This window comes from Pezoporus occidentalis, unplaced genomic scaffold (genome assembly GCF_034315485.1).
Source record: "Pezoporus occidentalis ecotype Australia unplaced genomic scaffold, CSIRO_AGI_Poc_V1 ctg11, whole genome shotgun sequence".
In the NCBI taxonomy this organism is placed as follows: domain Eukaryota; kingdom Metazoa; phylum Chordata; class Aves; order Psittaciformes; family Psittacidae; genus Pezoporus; species Pezoporus occidentalis.
The window spans coordinates 5,425,695-5,443,311 of NW_026912886.1; the positions used below are offsets into that span (position 1 = coordinate 5,425,695).

At 40.2% G+C, this 17,617-nt stretch overlaps 1 protein-coding gene across 1 annotated transcript in view; it reads left to right on the forward strand.

Annotated features, from left to right (window-relative positions):
- The window catches only part of MYO5A (myosin VA), a 100,222-nt gene that overhangs the window by 12,978 nt on the left and 69,627 nt on the right, over nucleotides 1-17,617 (forward strand). Inside the window, exons 2-4 of the mRNA XM_062628305.1 lie at nucleotides 6,217-6,327; nucleotides 7,757-7,928; nucleotides 13,077-13,221. Of these exons, the coding sequence (XP_062484289.1) occupies nucleotides 6,217-6,327; nucleotides 7,757-7,928; nucleotides 13,077-13,221 (428 nt within the window). The remainder of the gene's footprint in view (nucleotides 1-6,216; nucleotides 6,328-7,756; nucleotides 7,929-13,076; nucleotides 13,222-17,617) is intronic.

The window sequence follows — 17,617 nt, forward strand, 5'->3', positions numbered from 1 at the left end:
TATCAACTACAACCTGGGAATATAACTGTTCTTTGAGAGATTTGATAGTTTAAGGTAAAACACTGGGTTTTCTGGCCTTGATGTCAGACCCAGTGCATAGATTTGCAGGGTGATGATTTCCTCTGAATTGCAGTGGAAAGGTTGCTAAAATTGTAATAGTTCAAGAAATTTTAAAAAGTCTACATTTGTGTTTGCTGACCAGGGTTGCCGGTAGCAGTATGTGTACGTATCCTGTGTTGGGGATTTAGCTTTTCTTGTGTCGCTTGAAGCAAGGTGAAGTTTCAGGTAAACAGAAGTCAACAGACATTTTCCCAAGGTGTAAATCTTGCTGCAGTGATTCTTTGTGGCATGCCGACAGTTTCTGATTGTACCTTGTACAATCAAGGTGTGTATGGCAAACAACGTGCAAGCTGTTTTCATTTTACAAGGCACCAGGCCCTAAATGCAAAGAATCCCTTATCGAAATGCTTAAAAGAAAGAAGGAGAGGCACTTTGACTTGCATCTGCAAACCCAATGCCAGTCGCATTGCAGGCTCGTGGTGGTGGTGTCTTGGGGCGAAGCTCAGAGTCACCACTGTCCCCTGGATGCTGTTTGGGAGCTCTGCATGTGGCTGGTCAGGGAATTCCCACAGGTCAGAACAACACGAGGCTTCTGATCTTCCTATTGGGTAAATGAGCTATGTGAGGTTGTTTTTCAGATAAAACATTAATAGAAATTGTCACATGTATTTTCATGATGGAAATGTCTCTTTAGATTAACACTTTCTAAATGCCATGCCTTAAACTGTACAAGAGGTATGAGGTATATAAATGGCTGTTGCTGAGCAACAAGAGAGAAAATATGCTCCATGCCCCAAAAATGCTGCTGCCTTTAAGAAAACTGATTTTTGTTTTGATTCTTTTGCAAAGTTAATGATGCCATTTCCTTCAGGCCATAAGAAGAATTGAGATGGGTACTGCAGCAACCTGCTTGTCTTGGAAATGCTCTAATGTCCGATCCTGCCTGGTTACTTGGCCTTTTTATGAAAGGAGGGTAAAGTCTTGTCTTTCTTTTCAGAGTGCAGCCTCAGCAGCAGTTTGTTGGTATAAATGCAGTCCTTCCTTGGGACTGCCTGTGTATCACAGGGCAGATAGCAGAAATTTTAGTGGCTTCAGCAGTGGAAGAAATGGGACATCCTCTCACCTTGTGTGTGAGTGATCAGGATCTCTTTGTGGTGATCCAGGTTGGTTAAGACTTGTGTTTGACCTGTTACTCACCTGGCCGTGCCTCTGCTTATGGGGTTAATATGAAAGGTAAACTTTTCTGTTTCAAGTGTTCCTAGGGTCAGTATTATTATCCATGGTGGTGGTGCTGTGAACAAGTATAGGGGAGAAGATAAAAGCTGAAAGGAAATTATTGCAATAGCATCAAATTATGTTTTCAGAGCAATCCCATCCGAGGAAATCACACAGCTCAGAAATCCTTTTCTAGTGAGTTCGCATTTTGCACAGATCAGTTCAACACTTTTGTAGTGAGAACATTTACAGCATTGCTCTCTGGTTTGATATTGCACCTTGCTAGCACAGACACCTCTCTTTTTCCAGCCTAATAATGCAGCCTGCTCTCCCCAGGTGGCCGTGTTCAGTTAGCAACAGGTTCAACACTGAATGACTTCGGTCCAATTTGGCTTTGACTTTCATCAGCTGTTGCTGTTCCACCAGCTCCTTCAGCTACTGCTGCCAGAATTGATGGTGTCTCTTTGATGCAGACATCACTGAGCTGGCTTATTCCTACTCAAACCTGAGGTCATTCTAGAGAGAGAGAGGCGCAGTGCCTCTTGTAAGGTTCTCATGGTTAACACCTGAAAGACCCTGGGTTTTGAGGCTGTCTGTAAATAAATAGCTGATCTTGGCTAAAGTGAATTCTCGTACAGGTTCACTTGCATGGGTAGATCTTGCTGAGAAACTGGGGACAGCTCTTTTTGAGTTGAAATTTTCCTTTTTAGGATGTAGATAGTTTCATAAACTCTTTCAGCTCTTATCAGAAGAGCTGCCAAGCTGGGAAGATAGCTGTGTCTGCTTCTGCAGTGTTTGTGGTTGTGCAAGGGAAGTAGAAAACTGTTTGACTGCTGGAGCGACAGCTGAGCCGCCTGCATTGCTAATTCTGTTCTGTCAGCAATGTCAATTAGTACTTCAAGAGGTTAATGTCTCAGAAGAGAGGCTTTGTGAGTCATATGATCTTACTTGGTAGATAATTCTTATAGTCTGCTGATTTCTTCATGTGATCTGAGGCAAGAAATCATGAGGTATGACAGAATATTGCAATTTCCGATTATATTTTCTCATTATATGAAACTAGTAATACAGCCCGCTTTGTGACCCACCCGTAAAAAATGGAAGCTTCTCCCTCTGTTTCTGCTGTGAACTCTTTTAAAGAGTTACTAATAGTGTAGATACCACTAAGCCATTGCCTTTCAGCAGCCCTACTTGACCTTCGTTGAATAGGTATTCCATACTTTGTGTGATTTTGGAGGTGGTGGAGGTTTTTTTGTGTTAGCCTGCTGAGACTGGAAGAGAGTTTAGGGAAGAAACTGGGTTTGAAGTAGTCCGGTCAATACTCAATTAATTATTTGTTTTCCTTCTGAATCCAGGCATATTTCATCTACATGCCTTACATTGTCATTCTAATGTAAAATATCATTTAGTGCCTTTCCTTGAATAAATCGTACTGTTATATCCCCTGTCAGCAGTTTTATGCTGGTGGTTCAAATTTGCATTGAACTACTGCAGAGGAAGGCATTCATTGATCAGAATCAAGCACAATTTCACTGAGGTTCATTTGATTCTTGCTGCAATTTTTATTGTCATTTCAGTGCTATAATTTTAGAATTTATTGTCATTTTTAGGCGAGAATTTCCTTCCCTTTTTAGAGGGCTGATTTGTAAATTAGTGTCTCTACAAGTTTATCATATTTTAGTATTAATGTAGTCATAAACTTGATTTTATATACTAGTAGATAAAGAGGGGTGAATGGACGACAGTAAGATAATTCCCAGGAAAGAGGCCCTCAGTTCTGTTTGCACCAGTGGTGGTGCTTTAATCTCTGCTGTAGGATTGAATCCCATTAAAGGCTAGCCAGCAATGGGATTTTACCACCGATTATATAAAAGACTGAAAATCTTATGTTGCAAATCGTTCTGCTAAATTAAGGAGGTGAGAGTGTTGTGAAATGATTCAGTTCTTATAAGAAGGAACATCTCTCTCTCCTCCTACCTCTCTGTTTTACCAGGTGTTTTCTTTGGCAGGGATTTAAGGCTAGGCAATGAAAAGCTACAGCTTAGCGCTCATAGGATGACTTCAGTATCTGTGGGGTTATGTCATGTGGAAGGTTCAGCTGTCTGTAGTAAACTGGGTTAGAACCCAGTTTCTATGGTGATCTGTTTTCTTCTTTCCCTTTCCCTTCTCTAGACAGGAGAAAATGTACAGTTTCAGCTGAATAAATTAAAGGTGCCTATTTCACACCGGCATAGATCATGCAGTTAGAAACTGCTATGCAGCATTTGCTGCCTGAAGTTAACAGTGTTTGTGTTTTAGAGGGCTGCTGCCTTTTTTATGTCAGGAAACTTTTCTTTGTGTAGCCTAGAGGAAACCAGACTGCTAACCTGTTTTGCCAGACAGTATTTAAATGCTTTCCTCTTTCAGATTACATTTACTGTGCTTTCTCTTAATTCCAGTGATGAACGGCAAATAACATCCATCAGAAATGTTGAGGATGGGGAACTGCTGCTATAACTGGGATGGGGGAAAACCTCAGCAAAGTGTGGTAGACATTCAGTCTTCAGCCTGACACTGCAGCATCTTTGCTTTAAACTTGAAAACTTCCCCACTTTCTGGCAGGGTTTTGATTTTTTTTCAGGTGAAAGAGTTCTGTGAACAAGTACCTTGGGGTAAGTTTGAAGTTTTATGGGGAATCCTTTGTTTAAAAAACAAATGTAAAGGAAAGCAGACATTGCTCCTGAGCGCAGTACTTGGCTTTAATGCTGCACCCCTATGGTCATGTCCTGGTTAATTTGGAATTATGCTGTAGTTTCTGTAGGTTTATATTTGCATTGGTACATACATGTATTACCACACACCTTCATTTTAACCTGAACAAGGCTTTTAAGCCTGTGAGTTTTGGATACAGCAGGGCTGAAAACAAACACATAATCCAAGTGCCCAAGTCATGGCTTCCACTGCTAATTTCCCAGCTGCTCCACTGCCTTTCTGTTGGCCTCCATTGCTGTTATTATATACAGTGTTCTCTGTCAATGGCAAGAGCACATACAGAAGAATTGTTTTGGGATCTTTAATTTTTCGGAGAATTCATCAATATTCCTATCTTTTGGGGGGAGGGATGAAGGTGTGTAAATAATAAAGTAATACTGTACTTTGGTACAGGAAATAATAGCAAATACACATGAAAATAATAAAGTTGATGTGGGGGCAAAAACCCCAACACAGCCACATTCACTACAAAGAATTATTTCTTCTCTTTGTGTAAATTAGATTCTTAGGGCTGACATAAACATCCAGTGAAGATGAAGAGAGACGATGTGTGAGCACAGCATACTCTGGTTTTGAAACCAATTTTGAATTCTTTATTTCATTACTTTTCTCCTTTCACTCAGTGGAGCAGATCGGTTTACATCCATGGCATGTGCTTTTCAGGAGTTAGGAGCTTTCTAGACAAAGGCAGCAGCAGTGCTTTAAAGGTTGCAGAGTGTTAAGGGTAAAAGCCATTGATTTAGGCTGCTGTGAATTACTCACGTGCTCTGTTCTTGAGAAACATCCTGGGTATGGGAAGCAAATTGCTTTGTCAAGTTTGAAGGCTGCACCTTCCTGGCACCCTCCATCCAGGCAGGGTGCGTATCCCTCTGCTGGACCAGGGGCTGGGGCTCCTCCAGCCTTGCTCATCAACCCGTTGTGTTTACTGAACACACTTTATCATTTCCTGTGTTGCAAGAAGGTGGCAATGTAGAGTTTGGTCTTGCAAAGGATCCCGACTAGAAACAAGAAGTTTGCCATTTTAAGTAGAGGGAAAACTAGGTTAATAAGAGGGGGGAAGAGTGCTTCAGCGTTCTTTGAGGCAGAAGATGCTATACAAAGATAAGTTGTGTAAGATTAGGTGATGAAGCTGTATGACCACATGCAGTTTTCTCTGCCATCAAGTGTTTGCTTTGTCAAATACTTAACAGTTATTTTGAAATAACTTAGTGTATTGAGAGTGTTTTGCAACATGGCTGCACCTCTAAAGCCAGAAAACTGTTTTGTTTGCAAAGGTGATGGGTGTGGGATGATCTCAGTGCTCTCCAGGCATTGCAAGAGCATCATCAGTTCAGAAGTTCTAATACATTAAAAATGTCCTAGCCTTTTCCTTGTATTACTCAAGTGCTGCTTTCATATGTACTTATTTGCATGGATATGCAACTGTATAAGTAACTAGATGGTTTCCATACGCCTTTAATTGATTCTGGAATATGACATGACCATTATGTCTTTACCCTGTTAAAAATAGTTTCTGGTTTAGAAAACAGGCCATATGTTTGTTCTGGGTTACTTTTATGAATAAAATTTGGTGAAAATAGACATTAAGGGAATGCTTTTTTGTTAAGGGTTTTTTCCTAGTATTTGGAGGCCTTTTCAACCAAATCTTTTCATTTTTTTTTTCTATTGGCATTTTGGAGGTAATGTGTTTTAAACTTGCCCTATTTACAGCTACAAAGGAAAGAGCTTTTAATACTTGAGATCAGGTAGCTTTCCCTGAATTAACACAGATGTGCCAAAGTGTTCTCTTAGGGGGGAGGAAAAAAAAGGCAGAAAGAAATATATAATGTTGTGCTGCAAATACATTTAGAACCTATGCAGAAGAGTTACGCTAATTTTTTTTTATAGCCAAGTATTTGATCTCTCTAAAATCACAGATTTATTTTTTTCTTTGTCGATTTTCAACATTGAATGTGTATCTTGTAACATTATTCTGTGTGGGAAACGTCTTTTTCCAGTGGGGAATAAAATTAAGCTTGTATAGCCTTTTATCAGTAGAGCAACTTACTTCAGTTGTTCAGATGCAAGGGTTTGGCTGTTAAACATCCATGTGAAAAAAAAACAACGTGGCTTGGGTGTCATGTCTATTGATGATTTAACTATGTTGCCACAAGCAGTCAATGATCTTTTGCTGTTGTTACTGTATTGCAGTATGCCAGGGTTTGGATCCCTGATCCAGAGGAGGTCTGGAAGTCAGCAGAACTTCTCAAAGATTATAAGCCTGGAGATAAAGTCCTCCAGCTTCGACTGGAAGAAGGCAAGGTAGGTCTACAGTGTTCTTAAGGTGATTTTGTTCTTGACCGGAGACCGATACATCTAATGCAGGAAGCTGCATTATGTCAGAATTTATCTATGTGCAATTATACTTAGCCACTGACTTCCAGTGGTATATTTTTGGTGTGATAAATTATACTGTTTAGTTAGAAAAATCCATTTTGCCTGATTTTTAAGATAAAATTAAAAAATGGTTGCTTTTATCCAACTGCCTGTTATATTCAGTTGCATCATCTTTTTCTGCTTGCGCTATTTAACCTATAACCCTGGTTTGATATTCCAGTGAGAACAGTGTTGCTAGGAGAACAGTGTTGCAGAGAAAGAACTGTGACTTGTAGCAGAAGATTAATAAAGATAAAAAAGGGAAAAGATTAAGGGCGTGACAAAAATGATGCTGTATACAGTGTATAGAAATGATGACGAGTCTGCGAAAAGCTCCTTCTAGTAAAGGCCTGTTCATTTTTTTCGTGCTACTTAAATGATTATTTAGTTTTAATGATGGTGATTCCTCAGATCTTCTAATGGAAAATGTAGATCTAATGCAGGGGGTGAAATACTTATTTTTACTTTCTTCTTTTTTCTTACGAGTGGGCAGCTTAGATCCTGCTTTCATGTAGAGGCCTACACAGCAATAAAGTAAAAAGAGCAGACTACATATATATAGAATAGCTTCTAAATAAAATATCTTACTTGAATGAATTTCAGTCTTTGACTCAAATTTCTTATATGACAGTATGAGTACAACCTTTTTAATCTGATGAGATTAATTTTCCCTCCATGTATTCCAGGCTGTGTGGTGATGCTGCACACTTACATGTAGTAGAATGGGGGTATTTGCCAGTTAAGTCACATTATTTGGGGACAAGGAAATAGCAAGTAAATAAAGTGATTTTAGATCTAGAGACAGGTGCAATTAAACCATCTGTGTTAGAGACTGATTTTCATCTGCAAAAATTGTAAGTAGCATTTTTTCCAGTTTATGTGTTCCTCATGATGTTCTGTCATATTCTCATGTTGTATCAGCGTATGAAGCTGGCTGATGGGAATCTGCTTCCTGTGTTCCTCTCAAGAGGAAGATAATTTGGAAAAACTGGTTAGATATTTGCTATAACATATTTTGTTTTATTTAATAAAAAAACAGGCAGCAAAAGCAAGGGTTTTGCTTAAGTAATAGTCTAAAAAGATGATGTCTCTTTATGGTTGCCTGGTGTGTGTATATGTATATATATGTGTGTAGAAAACCCTTTTGAGAAATTTTAACATTTTTGGAGGAAGAGCTGCAAACGGAAATCACCAGATAATTTAAATATTGCTGTATTTTTTCGTGGTGTCTTTTGCTGGGAAGAATGACTGGAGGGACTGAATGAGGAAACCTAAACAGCAGCTCTTTCAACACGTGTTTTCATTTGATTTTCAGGACTTAGAATATTGCCTAGATCCGAAGACGAAAGAACTCCCGCCCTTGCGAAACCCTGACATACTTGTTGGTGAAAATGACCTCACAGCACTCAGTTATCTCCATGAACCTGCTGTTCTACACAACCTCAAAGTTCGATTCATAGACTCTAAACTAATCTATACCTATTGTGGCAAGTACAGTCTTTTCATACCATAATCTTTACAGAGGATGCCCTAGATGGGAAAAGGGACATTGATTGTTGATATGTCTGCCTTTAAGTTAAAGTAAGTTAATGACAGGCTGTGTTGGGCTATTCTTATGAAAGTCCCTATGTTTATTGTGGTTGTGAAGTGCTTCAAGTATACTTGACAGTATTAAGGTTCAGAGAAGAGCCTTAGTGTTCCCCATAGGCTTCCTTCAATAGGCATGGCCTGGAGGAGGGCTTCACATGGTGCAGATGCAGGAGATGAGCCTTGCTGTTCAGTGGGTTTATTGCCCAGCTATGATTGCCTAACTCTGCACTGAGCTCCTCCCTCTCTGTATAGAAAATACCAGTTTATTTTCCTTTTCATGTTTTCCAGTCAGTGCAACTATAGGAGTGAATTTTTAACAGTGCATGAGCCAGTGCTTATCCAGTCACAATTAGGAACAATCTTGGTTTTAAAAATACCATTTAGCTCATAAGGGGTTACCTGAAGTTGTAATTGCATGTGTTATTTTCAGATGGTCAGAATGAGAGGAAGTTACTTTAATGATAATTTCATTGTAAGTGCAGAATTGCAGCTGAGTGGTCTATTTTAAGGAAACATTGTGAGATAATTTAGGCTCAAAATTTAGATTTCATGGTTCTGGACTTTGTGTTCATGTGTTTCTTTTAAACCTCAGTGTTTAGTCCAAGCATAGCTGACTTTTCACATAACCTTTCAATGTACATAAATTTTGTAAATTTTCAAATATTTCTCTGGTTTATCTGTATTTGGACATTGTGCCAGTGCGTAAGAAACAGTTTAAATCATTAGTGAATGTTTTACATTTTGAGTAAAACAAAACATAGTACAATGATGCGCTTGCTAGAAACTAGATATTGAAAATTTCCTTCTTGTCTGATTGAGGCAAAGACACATTTCTCCAGTACCTGGAGTGAAATTATCATTTCATATCCATTGTAGCCCAGTTAATGCCAGGAGAAAACATGCCCCATGATTTCTTTTTTTAATATACAATTTAACTTTGTCTCTAATCAGACTTTATTAGGATAGTCCCAGTTCTTGGTATTCCAAGCCAGAGTACACTGAGCCTCCTTAATGTTATCATGTATTATGAGACTTGCTGTTTATAATTTCATTTGTTTTGCAAACTGTTGAGTAGGGAAGTCGTATTGCAAGGTGGCCCTTGACAGATATCAGCTAATCATGGCTGCAGGTAGCTGAAGGCCTTGTTCTGTCCTGCTCTGCATATAGAACATACCAAGGGTCAGATTTTCCCTCTTCTGGTCACTGTTAAAGCTCTACTCACGGTGATGTGTATGGAGAGCTAAGGCAGCCACCACATTAAACATGTTGTGATGGACAGACTAGGCATTAATGTCCTGCCACATTTTGCTCACTCTGGCTGTTCCTAGTCTGTGGATGCTCAGCAGAGTGTATCTATTCCCAGTCCTGCTTTCAAGTGTCCAGACTGTGAAGGCCTGAATCAGACTTTGCCACCCTCTGCTTGCAGCCAGTCTTCATTCCTGTAGGAGTGGGAGATGATTCATGCCCATGTCTCATCCCATCATGCAGTCAGAGCATGGCCAGAGGCACAGAATAATTTAGATTGCAGGAGACCTCTGGAAATCTTCAGTGAAGCTCCCTACTTAGAACAGGTCTGACCAGATCGGATTGCTCAGGTCTTGGACCAGTCTGTCTCTGAGATTTGAGTGTCTTCAGTGATGGAGATACCACAGCCTCTCTGGGCAACCCCTTCTGAGGGTGCATGTTCTGGTCCCTGCACTGGGAAACTTCCTCAGTTCCTCAGTTTAGGCATTGTCTGTGTTTCACTCCCTGGTGCCCCCACCCAAAGCTCTTGATGAGGAAACATTTTATGAAAGGGCCTTGCACAACTGGAATCTCACAGCTTGAGGTTGTAAGGGTTTCACTCTGAGTTTCGTGGTCCTGTGCCTACTGATACCGCTGTACCTCTCCTGTAAGGCAGCCTATCTGATTCATGTTTTGGCTGCTTACAGTATGCTGTGTTTAGCATCATTGAAGAGGCTCTCAAAAGGAACGTGCTTTCTGCTAGTTCTGTTTTGATGTGTTTGGGAAAGCATGTTGTTCTCATGTTTTCCCTAATGCAGCTTCAGTTGTGGGTTTGGCTGGTTTTATAGTTTCTCATAATGCTGGAAGGCAGTTAGCTTCTCATGGATGGGTCTGCCAAAGGGCGTGGGATGGTGGAGCTTGGTCAGCTGCTTTGCTTCCAAACAAGCCTCAAGTGATGACTCTGGTAGCTACATGCGGGTTTATTAGAAACATGTGGATCCAGTAGCGTGGGGGTTCCTGGTGGTGAAAGTGCAGGTGAAGGAGGTTTAACTCTTCCTGAAGAGACCAGAGGAACACAGTATGCAGTGGATTTATTAGCTTGGGATGTAGGCGTGTGTACATTATGTTGTTACAAGCTAAAGAAAATACAGTTGGCATGTCAGCCCTTCAAAATCTGATCCTTTGGCCATGGACATTCACCTTTCAAACTGCTCTGTCATTTCCTGTCCTGAGTACAAGTTAACTTCCCCTTTGCAAAGATTATTGCCTTAAGAGCTCTGCCTGTGGAAGGAACTGCATTTACCTCCTTAATCTGACTCACACATTAGCCAGGTTAGTTTAAATACCTCATGAAGGTGGTTTGAGCTAGCCCAGTTGATTTAGCCTGAAGGAGATTAAAAACGCTTTACTCCACCAAGAAGATTGTTCTCAACCACCAGAACTAGATGTCCACGGCCCTAGAAATGATTTCAACCACTCTTAGTATAATGTGTCAAATGGATATTAAGTCCTTTAAAATTTCACTTTGAAGTAATCCAAACTTAAACTGATTTCTTAATTTCACTTTTACTAGGAATTCAGAGGCGATTTTCAACTTTGCTTTACTGTTGGGAATATGAAATGAAGAATTAAGGAAGGAAGTTGAAAAAAGGAAAATCTGAATGCTTACATGGAAAAACTGCCATGGCTGGGATGAAAAGTCAGGGATACTGCTAGTTAGTTCAGATGTATAAACTACTGCGTGCTATGCAGGAGAGCAAACTTTCAGTTAATAAATGGTTTATGTTAATATCCAGTTTGTCCACAGATGGGTGAATATGTTAAAAAGAGAACAATTAAATACACTTATTTTGGGTGTATATATAAGATGAATGGCAAAGAGAGTAGCCGGAGTTTAGGTTAGTGTAATTGTAGGAATGAAAATGCACATAAATCTGATCTGAGTCGGGCCATGATATTTCTTAAAATAGCAACATGATTTAGTGGAGATAAAGTTATATATAAATTCGTCTGGATTACAGACCTGCGAGGCGGACTGATTTAAAAGTTCCATACAAAGTACATAATTCCTTACTCTCTTGTTCTGGATGCTTCCAGACGGTAGTTGTTTGTTGATTTTACAGGTCGCTACTGAAGATACGTGATTTAATATGCTGGAGACTTGTCATGGGGCTGCTTGTTTTGAATTCAAGGGTTTATTTTTGCCAACATAGCCAAAAGCAGGAGGGAATTGTCTGAAGCCTCGCATGGCTTTTTTTCAATGTCTCTTTGATTAGACTTGCAAGCCTGGGAGGCTCGGCTGCCTGGAGCAGCATTACTTAACTTTTTACTACTTGTCTGTTACAAAGGGCAGATGTTAAAAACCGACGCCAAAAATATTGCTCGAGTCTGCTGGTGCTGAGGTGTCTTCCCCTCATAACTCCCTTATGTTTTGGCTCATCACTACAGCATTAGAGCTTGGCATACAGTTTTATAGAGACTTTTCATTTGAGCTCCTGAGTCATTTCAGTGGAGTCACGGCTGATGGAAAAACACTGACTTGACTTACATGGGTGTATCTAGACATAAAACCTGCTGTATATTTGAGGAAATAGATTGAGGTCTCTCAGATCTCTTTGTGACAGATACTCTATTGTTTAACATTTTTGCTAGGGTTTGTGCTTGATCTGTAAGTGCATGACAGGATTTAAAAATGGGGTGATGCTCCCAGCAGCGGTGCCAGACTGTAGGTGCTTTCACTTCCCTGCTCCCAGCTTTTCCATGGAACATTTCTTAGATCATCACAACACTGTGATCTGCACAGAGCAGAGGGCTGGGATCTGCATTGAGGAAGTCTCTGTGTGTGCGTGTGAATTTCTGGGTAAATTTAGAAGCGAGCTGAGTGCTGTGGAAATGCTGCTGGTGCAGGTCCTTTGGGGTGGTTGGCCAAGGAGCATGTGTAGCATGCTTGCTATAGTTACTAAGCACCTGTCTGCACCTGCATTAAGCACTCCTAGGCACCAAAATACATATGTGAGAAGAAATTCTATTTTTAAAATGGCTACTTCAGTGATGGAGATACCACTTCTATATGTTACATGGTATTAAAAGAGGCAGATACGTGTTCAATTGGGATCTAAGAACTAGAAAATGGAAGGTGTCAGCAGTTAGACACACAAGTGTTTTGTGGTGCCTTCTAGAGGTGCAATTACTGAAATTCCTGGCATGACTGTGTACTGCTGTGTATCAGCCCTATGAAATATATCTAATGGGAGGGTTTTTATCCTTTTGAGCAGGAGATTGTCCTGCCTGACACGCAGAGATGCCCTGGAATCCAAATTACACAGTGACTGGTTTGTTGCTTTTTACAAAAACTGGTCACAGCGTAACAGCCGAAGGGTTAACACACTTCATGCATCCAAACTGTCGGTCAGTGAGGCCATGTGGTAGCTATAATTCACAAATCACTATCATTTGTAATTCACAGTAATACACAGGGAAGTAAAATGCACGTTCATTGGTTTACTGCAGTGAGCAAGCAGTGTTTCAAGTCAACACACTCTGAATCTGGTTGTTCTGTGCATGCTAGAAAAGACAGAGAGAAAAAGTGTGTTGTCCCTGATGCGTTTCATACGGCAGAGTAGAAATTAACTCCTCTGATACTTTTTGAATGCAAACCGTGGTCACAATAAGTATCTGTTGACATCAGTAATATCAGATTTTTATTCTTCCCCAGTTAATATTTTTAGAAAGCTGAGAACAATAGTTGGTGTTAAAGCTATTTTTTTGGTTTTATTTTGAAACACCTATTAATAATTCCTATTGTTCCATTTCCTTTCTAGGTATCGTCTTAGTGGCCATAAATCCTTATGAACAACTGCCTATCTATGGCGAAGATATCATCAATGCATACAGTGGCCAAAATATGGGGGATATGGATCCACATATCTTTGCGGTGGCTGAAGAAGCGTATAAGCAGATGGCCAGGTTTGTAGATCACAGCTCTTGAATTCATTGTTTTTCCAAGAGGAGTAAAACTAAAAATTCCTGGCGCGTGGCCTTCTCTTTGGTTTATAGCTTATGAAGTATTTTGCAAGATCTGTCTTTTATCCAGTGTTTTAGTACATTTCACAGGAGGATAAGTTGCCTCAGTTAGTGAACAGTAAAGCATTCTGAATGCCGCAGAGATCATGACTGCTGACAGGTAACAGGAATAACCACAGATCTGGTCAGGTCTAAAATTAGCCCAGAGCTTTATAACATTAGGATGTTTTAATTTGATTAGCAAAATATGGAGATGCTTTTTAACCATCAGTGGATGTTTAAAGAGGAAAGCACCAGATTCTGAACTGGTTTGTATTTATATGCTGTGATACTGACAGCATTAAAAATAAATCGCTCGGCTTATGAGTGCTATTATAGGCTCCTGGTTGTGATGGTAAAGTCCCAGCAACGTAATCTGCCTGTCGCTGTTGTTGGCTAGATTTAAGAGGGAGCAGAGGGAACGATTGCACAGAGCTCCTGAAACGGTGTCTCTGAGGACACTGTAACAGCTGCACAGGAAATCCTCATTTCTTTAAACATTACGTGAAAATGAGCTTGTCACCCAAGGAGAGTGTTTATTAGAAACTTCTTCCCCTTCACCCCGAGAGCCCGCCAACCTGAGGAGCCTTGGCAATGTTTCATTTCCAAGATAAAGATCTTCTGGGCTACTCTGTGGTCTTTAGTTAACAAGATGGTCCCTTGTGTCCTAATGGTCAGCTGCAAGCTACCGATACAGTTTTCCTTGTTGACAGTACAGCCCATGATCAAATTACTCCAGTAAAACTAAGGCAGATCTCTGGATTAATTGCGATTGCCCTCAAGTATACTGCAGGAGGGAGAAGCACAGAGAGAATGGGTTAAAAATGATAAAATTTTTGTCTTAGAAATTAGCTATCTGTTAATTTAAGAATCCATATGAGAGCCAGAACGGTGCAGTGACCTGCATCTATATGTCAGTGATGGATGTAACCTCGATTCCCAGAACTGGTGTGTTTAATATAACCAGTGGACATAAGAGGTTGGAGAGGAATCTCTCTCCACTGGCTGCCTCCAGCCATGGTCTGCAGTGAGCTTACCTCTTACTTGTGTTGAAATTTCAAATTGTCAGATCACCTGTATTCTGTGTGCTTGATCTATAAGTGCATGACAGGATTTAGAAATGGAATGATGCCATAACTGAGGCCTGTGAAGTGGAGGTTTCTATCTGCAACCATCTGCATTCTCTGCTGTTGGAGGAAGACTCAGGGGGCTGAGATTTTGGCTAGAGTTTCTGCCGTGGTTTTTCCTTTCTGTGTTAATTGCCTGCTCCTCGGCTCTCACTGCACCCTCCAGCGATTCTGCTGTCCTGAATAACAACAGATAACATGCGGTAGAAGGTCCTTTTTGAAACAAATGATGAGAAATTATGTAAGCATGGCAGTGATCTTAAACAATCCTTTTGCATTCATGAAGTAAATTCCTTTGTGTGTCTACAGTGTTTTATAAACAATTTGTTATTCTTTTATGAGTAACTGACAGGACTTTTCATTGGTGCAAAATGAAATCTGAGCACACCATGACAATGAAAAGAATTCTACACTGAAGTAACAATTTCAGTGTTTGTTTAGTTTCTTGATGTATATTTCCTTTTCTCTCTATTTATTTTTTTTCCTGTTTGTTTTTAAGAACTTTCTCTGTCATTTGGACATTACTGCCTTTGCTCTTTGAATTTCTTTTTCTAATGCTGTTTCCAATTCCTTGTCCTGCCCTTTAACTTCTGTGATTTCTACACCCTGAACAGATCACATTTGCACCTGAATTATGAAGTTAGACAATAATTTGCAGATTTACATTTCTGCAGCTGGTTATTTAAAAATGGAAATCAGATTGTCTGTGACTCCTTCATTAACACTTCAGTAATTGCATTGAATATTCATGTGGTAGCTACTCATATGGCATTAATCTGTATTTATGCATGTAATTAATTGGTGAGATTTAATTTTCTGTTGTTTCTAATCTCTCCTAACTCCATCTTTAAATGCTTACTGGAATAATTAGTCATGACGCTTCTACCCATAAGGCTTCCGTGAGCTCTTCTAAATATTTACTCCTTAGGTCTTCTTGTTAACTTCTAATTTAACGATCTGAAATTTGTTCTTGCCAGCTTCATTACTCATCTGCTGTGACTGAGAAACTCCCTACATGTACATGGTTGTAACTAAATGATCTCTGTGGTCATCTTCAGCCAGAGAAGATCCCCATGACAGCAGTCAGGAAGCCAGTGATTGCACACTAAATACTTGCCTTCCATCTTCAGAAAAAGAGTGCAATAATGTTGGCCACTGGAATGACAGGGATGGAGCTTACACCTGGTCTGTGCCTGAAAAGTGATACTCAGCAACTGTGTGGGGTTAATTGCAGTATAAAGCAGCCCATAAGGATACCTTTGCATGTGAAATTTTCTGCATAGAGTCAGCCAAATGGTGTGGTGTGTCTGGGCCGCGGTGTGCCCCTTTGGGCATCCATTATTTCTGCTTTCAGCTGCAGTTCTGTCACCAGTTTCCAGTGAAAAGGAATATGGCTCATCTTTACCCAGAGCTGACAATGGAATAAGTGATTGCTGTTTGCTCAGTAGCTTCTGACTGATTTCAGCACAGGGAAGTGTGCACAGCTCTTTCACGACTAATCTTGTTCTTTCTTCTGTTTCTTCTCTCTCTGCTTTTTCCTTCTACTTCCCCCTTCTCATGCGTATCTTTTTGCCGTTTTTTTCTCTCTCCACCTCCGACCACTCCTCTGTGCAGACTGACAGTTTTGTTTCTTTCCTCTGCTGTGCTCACAGTAAGCAATGGTATAGTTTTACCACTGCAGTTAAGTTGTATTAGACCCAGGGTTGTGAACCAGGAAAGTATGTCTCATTCTTACCAGTAACTTCATTGGTTTGAGCTGTGTGATCTGGACCAGAGCCGATCTCTTCCTTTGTCTGAGCAGGAGGAGATCCACCTGTGAGCATTTTCCAGTGGGAAGAAGCAGGATCGGTTGGATGGGGACCTTGCCTGAGGGCCTCGCCCCTGCCACAGGGCTTTGTGCAGAGCAATTTGGGGGCTGCTGTGGTTCTGTAGGAACAGCTGTAACAAGCTGTGCTTTTGGGAAGAGCTGGGACCTGCACTGAGCGGTCTCTCTCCTCATGGGTAGGTGATGGGTGGCTTGGTTCATTTGACAAATGTATACAGGTTTGGGGCAATGTTTAAGGCAGATGAGTGATTTAGAAGGAAGTAAATTATTATTGAAGAACTTATTTTTGTCTCAGAAATATAAACCACAAACAGTGTTTGCCTGCGTTGAACCCTTTGAATGGCAATGCAGACTTTCGTAAGCCCGCATTTCCAAATTACTAACAAAAAAGAAGTTGAGTTTTCAGTCACCTCTCTCTGTGGTAACGATGCAAATTGAGGCAAAGCAGCAGTTGGCAAATACTTCATTCGTTTTGGAAAGTGTCACAATTTCAGTAGGAATCAACCATCAGCAGGTGCAGCTCATTTTCTTTGTAATATTCAGCAGAAGCCTCCGTTTTTAACTGTATGGGTTGCAATAAGAGAAGATGTTGATGATTATACTCTCGAATCTGCTAAGAAATGCATTAGTGTATGAGACTTATGATTATCAGTTTCCTAACACTATTAGGGAAAGAAGTTCTAAATCACTCTTACACAAGATTCCTTCCTCTGCTTAGTAAGGGATATATTGCAGTAATTAATATGTATTTTTATCAGCACCTTGTTGGTCTGGTTTGTTAGATCCTACTTGTTGTTGATGACAGATACAGCAGAGTTCAGTGCTTTTCAGTCTAATAAATTAACTTGGAAATTTTCTTCTGATTAATTAGCAGAGTGCAAGTTGAAAGTAACATTTGCAAACAGAATTACATATTGATGAGATCCCTATAAAACTCAACAAATGCCAGGATGGAAAGCATTAGTGTTTAAAGCATCAATCTCCAATGAGTTGCGGTTTCTGTTTGGGCAAAGTGTTATTCAATGTTAGTGTGTATCTTTTTCATTAAATTACCTTTAATAAGAAGGCTGCCTCTCTGTTTTGTCAGATTTTTGGCATGTATCTGATGGCTGTCAGCAGCAGGAAGACTTTTTCTTCTGTCACTTTTTGTTCAAAAGGAGGCTTGGTGAGCTGTTGAGTAGGTGTTTTGAAAGCACCTTGACTGACAGTCTCCAGTTACTCCAGGCATCCCAACATGATGTCCTCTTACAAAAATGCACATTTGATCAGCTGCTGCTTTGCTTCTGGGTGTCTGATAAATGGATACTCTCTTCTCCCCTGGCAGAAGTCGGGAGGGGGATGATTAACA